General features: G+C 41.4%; 1 protein-coding gene across 3 annotated transcripts in view; it reads right to left on the bottom strand.

Annotated features, from left to right (window-relative positions):
* RBMS2 (RNA binding motif single stranded interacting protein 2) overlaps positions 1-13,149 on the bottom strand; it is a 130,757-nt gene that overhangs the window by 44,215 nt on the left and 73,393 nt on the right. For all 3 annotated transcript variants that reach the window (XM_077297611.1, XM_077297614.1, XM_077297612.1), the window contains exon 2: positions 254-426. In XM_077297611.1, coding sequence (XP_077153726.1) covers positions 254-426 — 173 coding nt within the window. The remainder of the gene's footprint in view (positions 1-253; positions 427-13,149) is intronic.

The raw sequence follows: 13,149 nt of genomic DNA, 5'->3' as shown, positions 1-13,149 counted from the left end.
TATTCACCAGTCATTGATTATGTTACATTCTAATCAGTATGGTTATTACAGTGTACAAGTACATAGATAACTTTCAAGACATTTATCATACAAATCTTATAATCCCGTGTTATTTTGTATTTTATTTCTAATTCATATTTACGTCTTACCTTTTTACCATTTTAGAAGTCTATTGCAAGACCTATTGAAAGCATCAATGGAAGTCTAAAAATTAGCATTCTATAGAGAGACAATTAATATAAATGCTTCTTACGGCTGGCACAGCTTCACCAGGTCTTGGTCCGTGGTGCTGGGATGAAGACCTCTGATGTAGAGGTTGGTTTTACTCAACTGTTCTCCACCTCCACCACCTCCTCCTTCTCCACCGCCGCTGCTATTGCTAGGGCTGGGGGGTGCCATATGCTGTGCTGACGAAACATAGGTCTGCTGGAAAACAAATACAAAGGAAAATTTTAGATATTGGAAGACTTTGATGTGAAACACTAGTACATAACCCATGAAACATTCCAGCTACATTCAAAAGTTCATTTCAAATAATTTCTCGGAAAATGAAGTCATTCATTTATTTAGCGTAAATCCCATCAGCTATTCCTGTGAAACATGAATATTTTATGCCCCTTTACTGAAAACTTTTAATATCCACAGTTTCTAAATAACAGCTACAGCATTATGTCCGACCAATGCTAAGCCCAACATTTAGCAATTATTAAAGAGTATCAGTCACAGCAGACAGTCTTCTCTCTATATAGTTGGTGTATTATGACTAGAGTTGAGTGAATTTGTTCGGATTTGGTTCCGAATATGATCGACATCGAATATTGTTTTTGAAATATTTGTCGAACACAGCCGAACGTCATTAGAATAAAAGGGAGTAGAACTTACCGAATATGTTCGGAACCGATCATCAAACATACATTCGGCACAAATAGGGTACCAATATAACACGAATATGGCAAATTCAGATTTGGCTACCAAATCCAAACAAATTCGCTCAACTCTAATTATGACGTGTAAAAGCCGTATAATCTAAAATCTCCAGATACCTGGACATCAATATATGAGACTTGTTTGTGCTATGTATATCCATATTGCCTGCATGCCGATATCAGTAGGGGGGAACATTTTAAAAAGGCAAGATCTCACCCCCCCCCCATACATATTAGACCTATGTCTGCCGGACTTTGCCGATAGGCAGGTTCGGCTGATGGTACAATATTTATGGCAACCCGAACAAATGAATGTCAGGGGGAAATACTGATTGCATAGTTTCTCTGAGATAAGACACTGACAGACATGTTTGAGGACAGCTCTGTAGCCGAACGAACGCTCCTTTGTATGTGACCCGACATGGCCGACAGATGAATGATTGGTCGAACCATTCTTTGGCTGACTGTCAGATCTCTCTACAAACCATACCCGTTAGATGGCAAAGATGGATGTAACATACAACATGCAAGGATGTACTCATGCTATTACATTTCTTCTAATATCAATTCAAAGACAGATAATGAAACATATTTTTGTAGCAAAACCAGTTGACATCATCATTTTTTATTTCTACTGTTCTATTCAGTCAAAGAAGAAGAAGAATGTAATTTAAGGCAGTGCTAGCACCCTGATATTCTTGATACCAGCAAAAAAAAAACGACATATTATCATCCGTATGCCATTCTTACTCTCTGATTGATCACAAAACCAAACACAGTGTCCTATGCTCAATGGATCAACTAATAACAGATTCCGTAAGGTCCTTGTCCGTACGACATCTGATTTTTTATGTGCCCATTGGGCGAGTCTGGCCTGGAAAATGGACCAGAGTACTGCAAGGTATTGGGGTTTTTTTTACACGTGGACCATCGGTGGGCAAGAACCACGGAGCTCATGTAAACTACCCCAATGTCTGTAGTTTGTATGCTATCAGCTTTGTACATGGACAGCACATGGCCATGGAATATGCTCATCTGAGCAAGCCCTAAAGACGGTTTCACATGACTGTGAAACATGGATCTCCTGACCTAAGCTTACTGCTTCATAGAAACATATGAGGCAGCTAGCTTAGGACAGGAAACGCAGAGAAGGGGATAAGCCTAGCGTTTCAAGCACGGACTGTTTTTCGGCTTAGTATATTATTTTGGTGAAATAGCTAACAACTTGTAAACCAATATAACATAAATTGTGCCAAAGGAAACTGCACCAGAACTGAAACTACAGGACATGTTCACAAGGCCTAAGAGAAGATGTCCTGACAACAAGGACAATGACCTCTGCCATATTTACCTATTATGTAGACAGGAAAAAATCATTACTACCCTAGAGTCCAGGTAAAGGACAATCAAGCAGTATGCCATCAGACGTGCAGGGTTGGCTCTCAGTACTCTTCAAAGAACAAAAGAGTAGATCAGGGCATTCTCCTCTAGGAAGATGTAAGGTCCAAAATATAAGGACCCCACTTGGACAGAGCATGCACAGGAAAATAGTAGACAGCATCCAGCAGGTGATGAGCTTCAAAGCATCTTTATTCTGCCATACACAGGATGTCACGTTTCGACATGTCTAAGGTCATTTTTATGCTTAAAAAAGACCTGTGACATCATAACACACCATGATTCTGAAGGATATGCTCTTTTCACCACTCACTGCCGAGTTCTCCCAAAGTTTACGCTGCTTGGCAGCTCAATATGGGTGGAGCTGTGGTGATTGACAGCTCTGAAGCTAATGCTCCTTCTTATGCTACAGAGCTGCTGTGCTAGGTGATCTGTAAAGAACATCTTATCCAGGTGACCATATGTGTAAATGACATGAGATTTTACAATGCTGATAGCTGCGAGCTCATGCAATGCGCGAGGGCACAGCAACACAGAGTGACGTGACATGTAAGATAAAGCGATTTACAGTCTACCAATAGATATGTATTCATCCGGGTTACCCCAAGGACACACAAGACATTAGACTGAGCAGATCTGATCTATATGTCCAGCTATATTTTGTGAATCATCTTCATCCAGAAATAGTAATTGTAATATCAATGGGAGCAGCAGAAGAGGAACTACAGGGCGCATTATGATTAATGCTCCTTAGCTGGGTGGTAGAAACAAAGTCGACCATAAACTGGTACCATTACATCTAATAAGGGAGAAACAGAAAAGGCCTGCTTACATGGAGCAACCATCAGTTATAATATTATTCTAATTATTAATGGGGTTGTCTCTACTTCATTAATGGGTATAACTTCAAAGTGCTTGTAAAAACTAGCAACTTTGCAATTTACCTCGTTAAAAATCAATTTTGTTCTCAAAATCGCAGAGATTTCAATCTCTATTGTGTACGGCTCGTTGTTTAGGTTTCAGCCATCTTGGCCGTCTCAGGGTAACCGGTTTCCTAGGCAGGGGACGCATGCTTCTTGCAAAATTTAGAGCCCGCAATTGACGCTCTGAAGTTGTCCGGATCGCTGAATCTGACCAACACAGAGGCCCCTGCGCTTCTCTCCTAACGCAAATCTACCTCCGCTAGCAGCAAAGGAGAGCACTTAGGTCAGACCAGCAACGCAACCATACCACTGGTCTGAACCGTCTATCTGCAGGAGTGCACTGCTCCCCAGCCAGCAGGAAACTGACAGGCAGAGTAGCGGTGCGCTCTTAAAGAAAAATGAGACAAAGCCTTTAACACCTAATGCACAGAAAACCACATTTCTACAGGAGATTGGTCATGGAAAAAATAAAACTAAACATTTCTATCATTCTGTATTGGTAATTTTGTATTCTAATAAGCAATTATTCATTTGGCTCATGAAGATAATTGCTCATAACCCCAAACCAATATGACTGCATATCGACATGTGTAATTTTAATTTCAGTTACCATTGCACACAGAGGACATAACATCAATAAGATATAATAAGCTATGTGTGAGTCACACCCAGGAGAAATACACGCTAATGGCAAGTGACTGGCTCTAAAGTAACTTTCCAATTAGACTGTGGTGGCCATTATTGCGTCACAACCTCTGAGACCCCAGCCAATCCCAAGAATAAAGCATTGGTTTAATGCAGTATCCACTTTCCCCGCACAGACGAGCCGTCGACCACTAAATGTGCAAGGAATTAAAGCAGAACCCCAACCAAGTGAATGGGCCGAGACACCCCTCATACTGCCAGGTGGGCCAGAGAGCCGCTGTGCCATGTAATGCACTGATAAACAAGTGCTGGCTTCTCCATATTTTTAGGGTCCGTGGATGTCTACTAAAATACCCCTTTAAAATGCCACTAAAGCACTAATTCCCTGATATTATAGGTATTTATATATTGTATATATAATCTATAGAGAATCCCACACATTGACTAAATATCGAATATTTCGGAATTCTATATAACAATGGCCACGGCTCAAACAAAAACGTTTTGCCAAAACAACCAATAACTAATATTTGGGCTAATAATCCATGTACCTATGGCAACAAAATAATTTAAGAAATCACATTTATTGGATGTGCTTAAAAAAGTTCCTTGGCAGAATATCTCCGCTTCGAAACAGTAATCTGCCAAGAATGTCCTATGTAGGAAAATGCAAATATTGTACGTTAGCATTTGTCCTATCCCATAGGTCTCACAAATCTGTACACCTTTTGGATTTATTTATTATCAATTATTTCGCCAAAATAAATGTCACCCCAAAATCAGATGTGGCAGGGCGTAGGGATGGGATAGCGTCCACAAACTGCGTACGACGCTTGTTACATGATGTTCCCGGTTATAGACTTTCCTTATGTCGGTGCTAGTACTAAACAACAATTACACAGGTCTGCAAGGGTAAAGTAAGAGGTGATTTTTATATACTTTTGATCGATGACTCAGTAAAAAATATCGAAAAAATTCCATCACGCAGTTTTTTCACAAACACTGACTCCATAGGCTTTTTCTTGCACTATACTTTGACCCCTTTGCATGACTTTTGGTGTTATTAGATTGGTTGGGAATTAATGGAGGCTGTGCTGCGATTGGTTGCTGTGGACAGAGAAGACTTTCTTAATAAAGCTTCCAAAGAGTGCGGTTTTGTCTATAGCATCCAATCATAGCATAGCTTTCATTTTACCTCAGCAGTATAAGAACTGAAAGCTGCACTGTTATTGACGGTTATGGGCAGTAAAGACAGATTTTGTTTAGCCACAGTTCATAACAGTGTGGCGGTGGCCATAGTAACCAATCATTGCACAGCTTTTATTTTACCTCAGCAGTGTAAGAAATGAAAGCTGCACTGTGATTGGTTGCTATGGGGAGCAAAGGCAGATTTTATTTTTGACAGAGTTCATAAGAGTGTGGTGGTGCGCTTACCACGATTCCTTTCAGTATTTAGCGGTTGTGGTGAATTAAGCTTCTGTATCTAACGTGATCAAAATGGCTACAAGGGGGTGCCCTAATTCACCAAACAACTTTGGCTACATTTGCGGCTGTTTTGTAGTGAGCAAACAACGAAGGAACGTTACGGACTTTGTTAGAAAAGTGTATTATGTGTACTTTGGTGTAAAACTAGGCGATGAGGACAAGTCGTGGGCTCCACATGTAGTGTGTTCTGTTCGTGTAGAAGAACTATGACAGTGGTCTAACGGGAACAAAACGAGCTTTCGTTTGGTGTGCCTGTGATCTGAAGGGAACTGCGAAATCTTAGTGACGACTGCTACTTTTGTATATGGAATGTGGAGGGGATTCAACCTTAAAAATAAGAAGGAAATTATATATCTAGACCTCCCGCCAGCAATTCACCTGGGTCTTACAGTCCAGTAACACCTGTCCCTTCACCTCTATAAAATCTTGAAGATGCACCTGATTCAGGAGATTCAGAACATGAAGAGCAGGATCCTGATGAAGACTTTCACGCTAGCCCCAATTATTATCATTATCATGGACAATGGGCATTGCTGCCGCCTGAGTCGTTTCCTCTGTTTATAGGACTTGGGATCTCTATTTCCACTATACACCATAGCCCAAATTACTTCCGAGACTCCATTCACAATAGAGTTGACCTTCATCTGCTCGGCACCATGACTTTCATGCTAATTGGTGTCATGCAAAAATATCTTAATCAAGGAGAAATAATGGAAATGTTAGAAAAGGAGATATGGATAAGGCAATCGCTCATAAAACCCTTTTTCAGAATGATATGACAGCTCTTAATTGAAGAAGTCCCCTGCTTAGAAGAAACATATCAATATATTTTGCCTGACTAATAAAACAGATATTATAATATATTCTAATGGCCCTTTTACAAGATCTGATAATCGGCAAACAGGGTGTATATAGGAACGATCACTCTCAATTATCTCCTGCTGTAGATTCACCCAGTACATTTTATGCATGTACAAAACTCATCATTATTGGCAGCACTTTGTCCCCTATAACCAGGTGATGTCCAGCCGATGACATGTACCATAGATTGGGACAGAACAATCGTGAACAGGCCAGGAAATGTGCGCCGGACGGCTTTTATATGGTCAATCAGCGCTCATTATAGGCCTTTAATGTATCGGGCCCTTAGTATCTACTCAACTTAACTCAAGAAGAGACCACAGTGTTGACACAGTGTAGCCAAGCTGGAGTGCTGGCCCTTCTTTCTGCTGATTGTGAGGATCCTGGGGGTGGGATCTCCCCCGATCACACATTTATGGCCTAGTACACATAGTATACAAGATAACAACTGTACATTACATGGCTTGCCAAATGACAGTGTGTACAACTAGCGGACTTAAATACTACTGCCACACAGTGAAAAATAATATGGATACTATGGGGGTGACTGTTTGATAAGTACACTTGGCTTTATGTCTCTTCGCGAGCTATATTTCAAATGTTTCCTCTGTAACGCCGTAAAATCAGAATTCATTACGTCAGGAACTGTAAGGGTCAGCTGTTTCTGTAGCTGCAGTGTCGGTGTCCCGTGTCCTAACCAAGGGCAAGTCTACAGCTACACATATAACAGCACTGCACACAGTACATTACCATAACTGCTGCATATATGTGTACACATGGCTACAGTATATCTGGTACAAGCGGATGATATAGGAAATCCTTCAACGCCCTTATTGGCGGATAAGTCATCTCTATACATTCTGACTCCGCTGCTGTGTCTCACAATATACAGGATATAATGGATAGAAAAACAACAAAACTTTGCCCATGATTGAGGGTAAAGTCCCAGAACCTCCCACTGAAAAATACTGCAAAACAACTGGAGTATATGGCTGTGTGCACATGATGCAGATTTAGTGCAAATTTAGTGCAGATCTGCAGCGTTTTTTTCTGCTGCAGAAACGCTGCAGATCTGCACTGTGATTTACAGTACAATGTAAATCAATGTAAAAAAAAAAAAAAGCTGTGCACATGGTGCAGAAAAATCCGCGCAGAAACGCTGCAGATTTCAAAGAAGTGCATGTCACTTCTTTTGTGCATTTCTGCACCCCTCCATTAATAGAAGTCCGCAGTGGTAAAAACTGCATAAAATCGGCGCAAAAAACGCATCAAAACCGCGCAAAAAAACGCATCAAAACAGTGCAAAAAACGCATCAAAAACGCAGCTGCGGATTCTGCCAGGAGATGCAGATTTTGTGCAGAAAATTCTGCACCCAAATCTGCAACGTGTGCACATAGCCTATAGGACACACACTCAGTACTTGAAACAGATAATTCTACTGAAAAAAAACAGTGTTGGCAGGAAAAACGCTGTGTAAATTTCTGCCACTTTTTTGTGCATTTTTTATGCATTTTTCCCCATTCATTTGAATGGATGAAAAACACTTAACTTGAAAATAACGCTTTGAAGGTTCAAATCTTCAAGGAACGTGTGCAAGAGATTTCAGAAATGTCATTTCCTTTGCTGGTACTATGAAACATGTTTTTTTTCGGTAACAAAAACGTGTGGAAAAAAATGCAAAGTGTATAGAAACCCTGAAGGGATTTTTATCCAGTTACTTCTTTAGGTGCACTCCTTGAGATTGATAGTTCAGAGCAGCGGCATGGTTAAGCTGCTGTTCTGAACTGAGAGTTCTGCCAGGTTGCTGGCAGAGGTAACTTTACCTCTGCAGTATGACATAAGCACAGGAGGGTTGAGGATGGTCAGATCCAGTGATCTGGCCCACTCCAGAGGAGCACAAGTAGGCTATAAAACATGGAGCCTGCAAGTGGCGCCCGCTCCTTAGCAAGGTAAGAGGCCACTCTGGAACCGCAAGGTGGACGGTCACCTAGGTAACAAGACGCACTACTAAATTCAAAAGCCCTCCATTCTTGAATAGTTTTTTTGCTTTCATTTTTACTAACACTTTAGAATTTTACTCATTTTAAAACGCATGTGAACCCTTTTAAGCAGATAGGTGGGTTTACCCTTTGTTTAGTCATTAGTTTGCTACAGGTTAGGGCACAAGTGACATGTTTCAGTGGTTGGCACTGCTGCCTTCCTTTACGAATACAAATAAGCTTAGATGTGTGCCAGGAATAGTTAGTAAATGAGCTTCATGGCTGGCATGATATGAGCACTCCATTTGGCATCATGACACTATATTGTAAAGCTGCCTCTATTAAAGCACTGTGACTGACAGGCTTAGCATACATCCCAGCTGATACTGTTAGATGTGCACTATGGACGGCATTATTGTATATGCACCACGCATCCTACTAATATAACAGTATATCCCAAACGTTACTTATATAAATGTGAACTATGAACGGAGCGATTGTCTAAGAACTATGCCGGCTCATACGTGCACTACAGCTGGCATGGTGGTACAGCTGGCAATATGTTATGGATACTATCTATATGCCTATATGTTTAAGCCTTTAGGGACCCTTTGGGTATGTGTCCACGTTCAGGTTTGCACCTGAGGTCACTGGCAGGTCACCTGCGGTGTTCCTGCGTGTTTTGCTCATTGTAGCAACATGCTGCGTTCTGAAAAAACACAACGCATGTGCGTTTTTAATGCACAGAGGAGACGGGATTTCATTAAATCCCCTCCACTATGCTGTAACATCTGGACGCTGCGTTTTTGACGCTGCGGCTCAGCGCTGCGTCAAAAACGCAGCGTTTCCTGAACGTGGACACATACCCTTTGTTTCATTCTTCAGTGACATTTTCTTTTTGGTGCTTAATGTATGTATCACATAATTTTAAATAATATTTCAATACATTAGACTATTGTAGACACAACAATACCAAATATGGTTTGTTTGTTTTTTATCATTATTTCTTCTTTAAAAAAAAAATAAATAAATTGAATGGGGAAAAGAGGAGTGATTTATACTTTTACATTTTTTTTATAGATTTTTTTTGATAATTGATTGTAGTTATCATCATTTTACAGCTTACAGTGAATGAAGCTGATGTCTTACCAGGATTATGGGCCGTAGATCACTAATAATCATAATGATTTATTATGGCTTTCCAATGTGTCCTTAAAAAATATTGTCTGCCCGTGATTTTTGGATAATCTGTCTAGAAAAAATAAAAAGCCAAGTTGGCAACCATGGTCAGTGGAGATGTCCCATACACACATGAAACGTTTCTGCCGATGGTCATCATTGTCATCCTATACATAACAGAATCAGAAGATCAATGCTACTAACCTGCAGATATGGCGTTAATCCCCAGGTTAATACCGTTACTAACCTGCTCGGCGTCTGCACTTAGAAAACACTGAGGGGAGGAAATTAACTTTATTCTCCCTGGTAATACTCGGTAGTCAGTCACAGGGGTGGCACCGGTACGGGATCATTCCCTGCTGTGAGTATACAGAGCGACAGCTGTAAGGCTGAGTTCACACTGCGTTAGCAGCAGCCCGTTCAGTACATAGTAACGGGCTGCTGTTAACGCAAGTGCCAACGTTTACATCGCGCTAGCGCAGGTAGAGCATCTGCTAGTTCTATCTGCGCTAGCAGTGACGGACCCGGAAACGCTGCAGCCCGCGTCTCAGGGTCCGTCACTCAATGACGGTACATCCCTAGCGCACGCCCATTGTGGGCGTGCGCTAGCGATGCGTCCGACATTGCAGTCAATGGCGGCCGTAATGGACTACGTTACACCGCGTTTATGCCGCGGTGTAACGTAGTCCGTTAGACGGACTGCCAGGACGCAATGTGAACCCAGCCTAACCGTGCCCCCGGCCCTGACTGACAGCCGGCCCTAATGATGAGCAAGCTGTCAGTCAGCTCCGGGGGGTGCGGTTACATCCGCCACCCCCAATACACAGAGCAGTGACTGAACCATTGCCAAGACTCCCCTATAACTGGAGTACGAACACTGCCGGGGAAAATAAAGTTAATTTTCTCCCCGCAGCACTCAGCTAAGTGCAGGTGCCGGACAGGGTAGTAATGCTATTAACCTGGAGATTAACCTCATATCTGCAGGTTAATAGCTTTTTCTGGTGACAGGTCCCCTTTAACAATCGTTCCTCCAGTGTAGCATTTGTATGTCAATCTTTTTTTACTTTATTTATCCGAAAATAAATAAATAGTGAAAAATGAATGTCACAGACGGCTTTTACATTTACATTTCATAAAATTGTAAGAAAAATTTACCAAAAAGGTGAAAAAAAGGAAGTTACATTGTATTTATTTGCTTATATCTATCTATCTATCTATCTATCTATCTATCTATCTATCTATCTATCTATATAAAACCACATGACTGAAATGGGGGGGGGGGGGGGGGGGGCTACAGGCCAATAAATAAAAGCTGTTAAAAGGAATCCGTCCCCAGGTTTTTGCTATGTTTCTGAGAGCAGCATAATGTAGGGGCAGAGACAGCAATTCCAGTGATGTGTCACTTACAAGGCTGCATGCTATCATTTTGATACAATCACCGTTTTGTCTGCTGCAGATCTCTAAGTTCTCTGAATGCTGCGCTCTGTATAACCCTGCCCAGGTTTCTGTGTACACTGTGCATAGGCAGAAAACTGCCAATCAGTGGAGGGGGTGAAGTTATACAGAGCACATTAATATATATGAGGAACTATCTGGAAACAGGTTTACTAGTCATATAGTGATAATCTACTGATAAATCTTTTATCAAAATAGAATATATATCAGAATAGTCTCCATAATAAACCCTTCTTATCTTGTATCATGGAAATATGAAGTAATCTTACAACTGAAAGCCACGACCAACCTTACATCACCGTGTGACCCAAAGCGATCCTGACTACTGACACTCGGCATGTTGACTAATACAAGGAAACGACAACTATGTATTCAGGTGTGTGCAGTATTTGTCATTCAAGATTAAGAAAGAAAAGAGTAACAGGTTTCACATTCATTGTTCTAGAACCGGCTGCAATGTGTAAAGGCCCTGAAAGGAATGCACAAGGGAATGGTGATCCGGTGACGCCATGATCAAAATAGTTACCATATAAATGGAGATCACAACATCCCTGCTGACCGGACTGTGCTCCAGAGAAGGTCCTGGCTAAGATCTGATGATCCCGACTATATACTGCACGGCTCGAGACCAGCAACATCTGATTCAGGACATGAAATTGATGGTTCATGGACTAAAAATCTAAAAACTGACAATAACAAAAGGGGGTTCAGGATCCTGGTACCATAGGTAAAAGTGATCTCTCGAACAGCAAAGTAACCTATGACCCATAGCCTATGGGCCATAGGCTGACTCCACATCTTTATTTTTGCAGAATCAGGCTTGTATAGGTTGATATTACCGGCAGAGAAAAAGGGTCCTACTCCTTTCCCTTTCCGGACACCACTGCAACCTGCCTTATGGTATGTGAGCCCCTGGATCTCAATAGATACCCAACCTCCTAAAATGAAATATTCCACAATTCCTTAATTCAGATACCAGTAATTAAAATAACCACTAACAGTTTTAACTCTTAGCAGTTCTAAAGAGAAAGAAGCCTGGAAGACGTTCAGGAGAACGGACAAGGAGCCGATATAAGAGTTTGTTTTTTTTCACAACATAACAGAGATTTGGTTCCGCGCCATTCCTGGAGCCCACGTGACTCCCCTGAACACTGGAAACCCTCACACTAGGAGTTCAGCATCACGAGATACCATAGCTCCAACCTTACCTCAATAAAAAAAAGCCAATTCTTGCTCTTGCTTAATTTCCCTGCTCCCCTGAAAATTCCCCCTTTTTTTTTTTTTTTTTTTTTTTTAAATCCGCCATACGTTGCCAGAGATATGGGTGTAGAGCAGAACATTTGTATGGTAATTACAAAAAGTTAGTTATGCAAAGCAGCCTAAAGACACACCCTCAGAGAATTCTCTGAGCTCCACCCACTTGGTAGGTAAAGAACATAAAAATGTGCAATACATAAAAAGTCGCATATCTCTAGAACCATATGGCGGATTTAAAAAAAGAAAAAGAAAAATCTAATAAATTACTCATAAAATATGAGTAAGAAATAGTCACTTTTCACCTGGTGAAGGCAAGAAAAGGAATCCTTTTAGGAACACTAGAATACAACTCCATAATTGCCCCATAGGTTCCTATTAGTGATGAGCGAATATACTCGTTACTTGAGATTTCTGGAGCACGCTCGGGGGTCCTCCGAGTATTTTTTAGAGCTCGGAGATTTAGTTTTTCTTGCCGCAGCTGAATGATTTACATCTGTTAGCCAGCATAAGTACATGTGGGGATTCTCTAGCAACCAAGCAACCCCCACATGTACTTATGCTGGCTAATAACTGCGGGGGTCCGACCACTGGGACCTGGACTGATCGCCAGAATGGGGAACTTTGATCTTCATTAGGGTACACTCACACTGGCCACTAACGTCCGATGACTCTCCCATGTGTCAGAATCGGAGGCTATATGCAAATAGCGAGTGTGAGCCAAGTGTCATTTTACTTTGATCCAATTCTCTCACATATGAGAATCGGATCCCAGGTGCGGAGAAGATGGAGAACTAAATTTCTCTATCTTCTCCATTGTGTGAGTCATCGTATATTGCACTGCACCCGGATGACATCTGAGTGCAGTCCAATGTGTTGCATGCACGATAGACTTGTATGGGTGTGCGCCGTCCAATATACGCTGCCAATTGCAGCATGCAGCGATTTTTTTCTCATGCCGACTCAGCAGGAGAAAATAAACAGTAGTCGGCACTGCTCCATAGTATAATATTGGGCCGAGTGCTATCTGATCAAACACTGGA

This window comes from Ranitomeya variabilis, chromosome 3 (assembly GCF_051348905.1).
Source record: "Ranitomeya variabilis isolate aRanVar5 chromosome 3, aRanVar5.hap1, whole genome shotgun sequence".
Classification (NCBI taxonomy): Eukaryota; Metazoa; Chordata; class Amphibia; order Anura; family Dendrobatidae; genus Ranitomeya; species Ranitomeya variabilis.
This window is presented reverse-complemented; position numbering and strand designations above follow the sequence as displayed.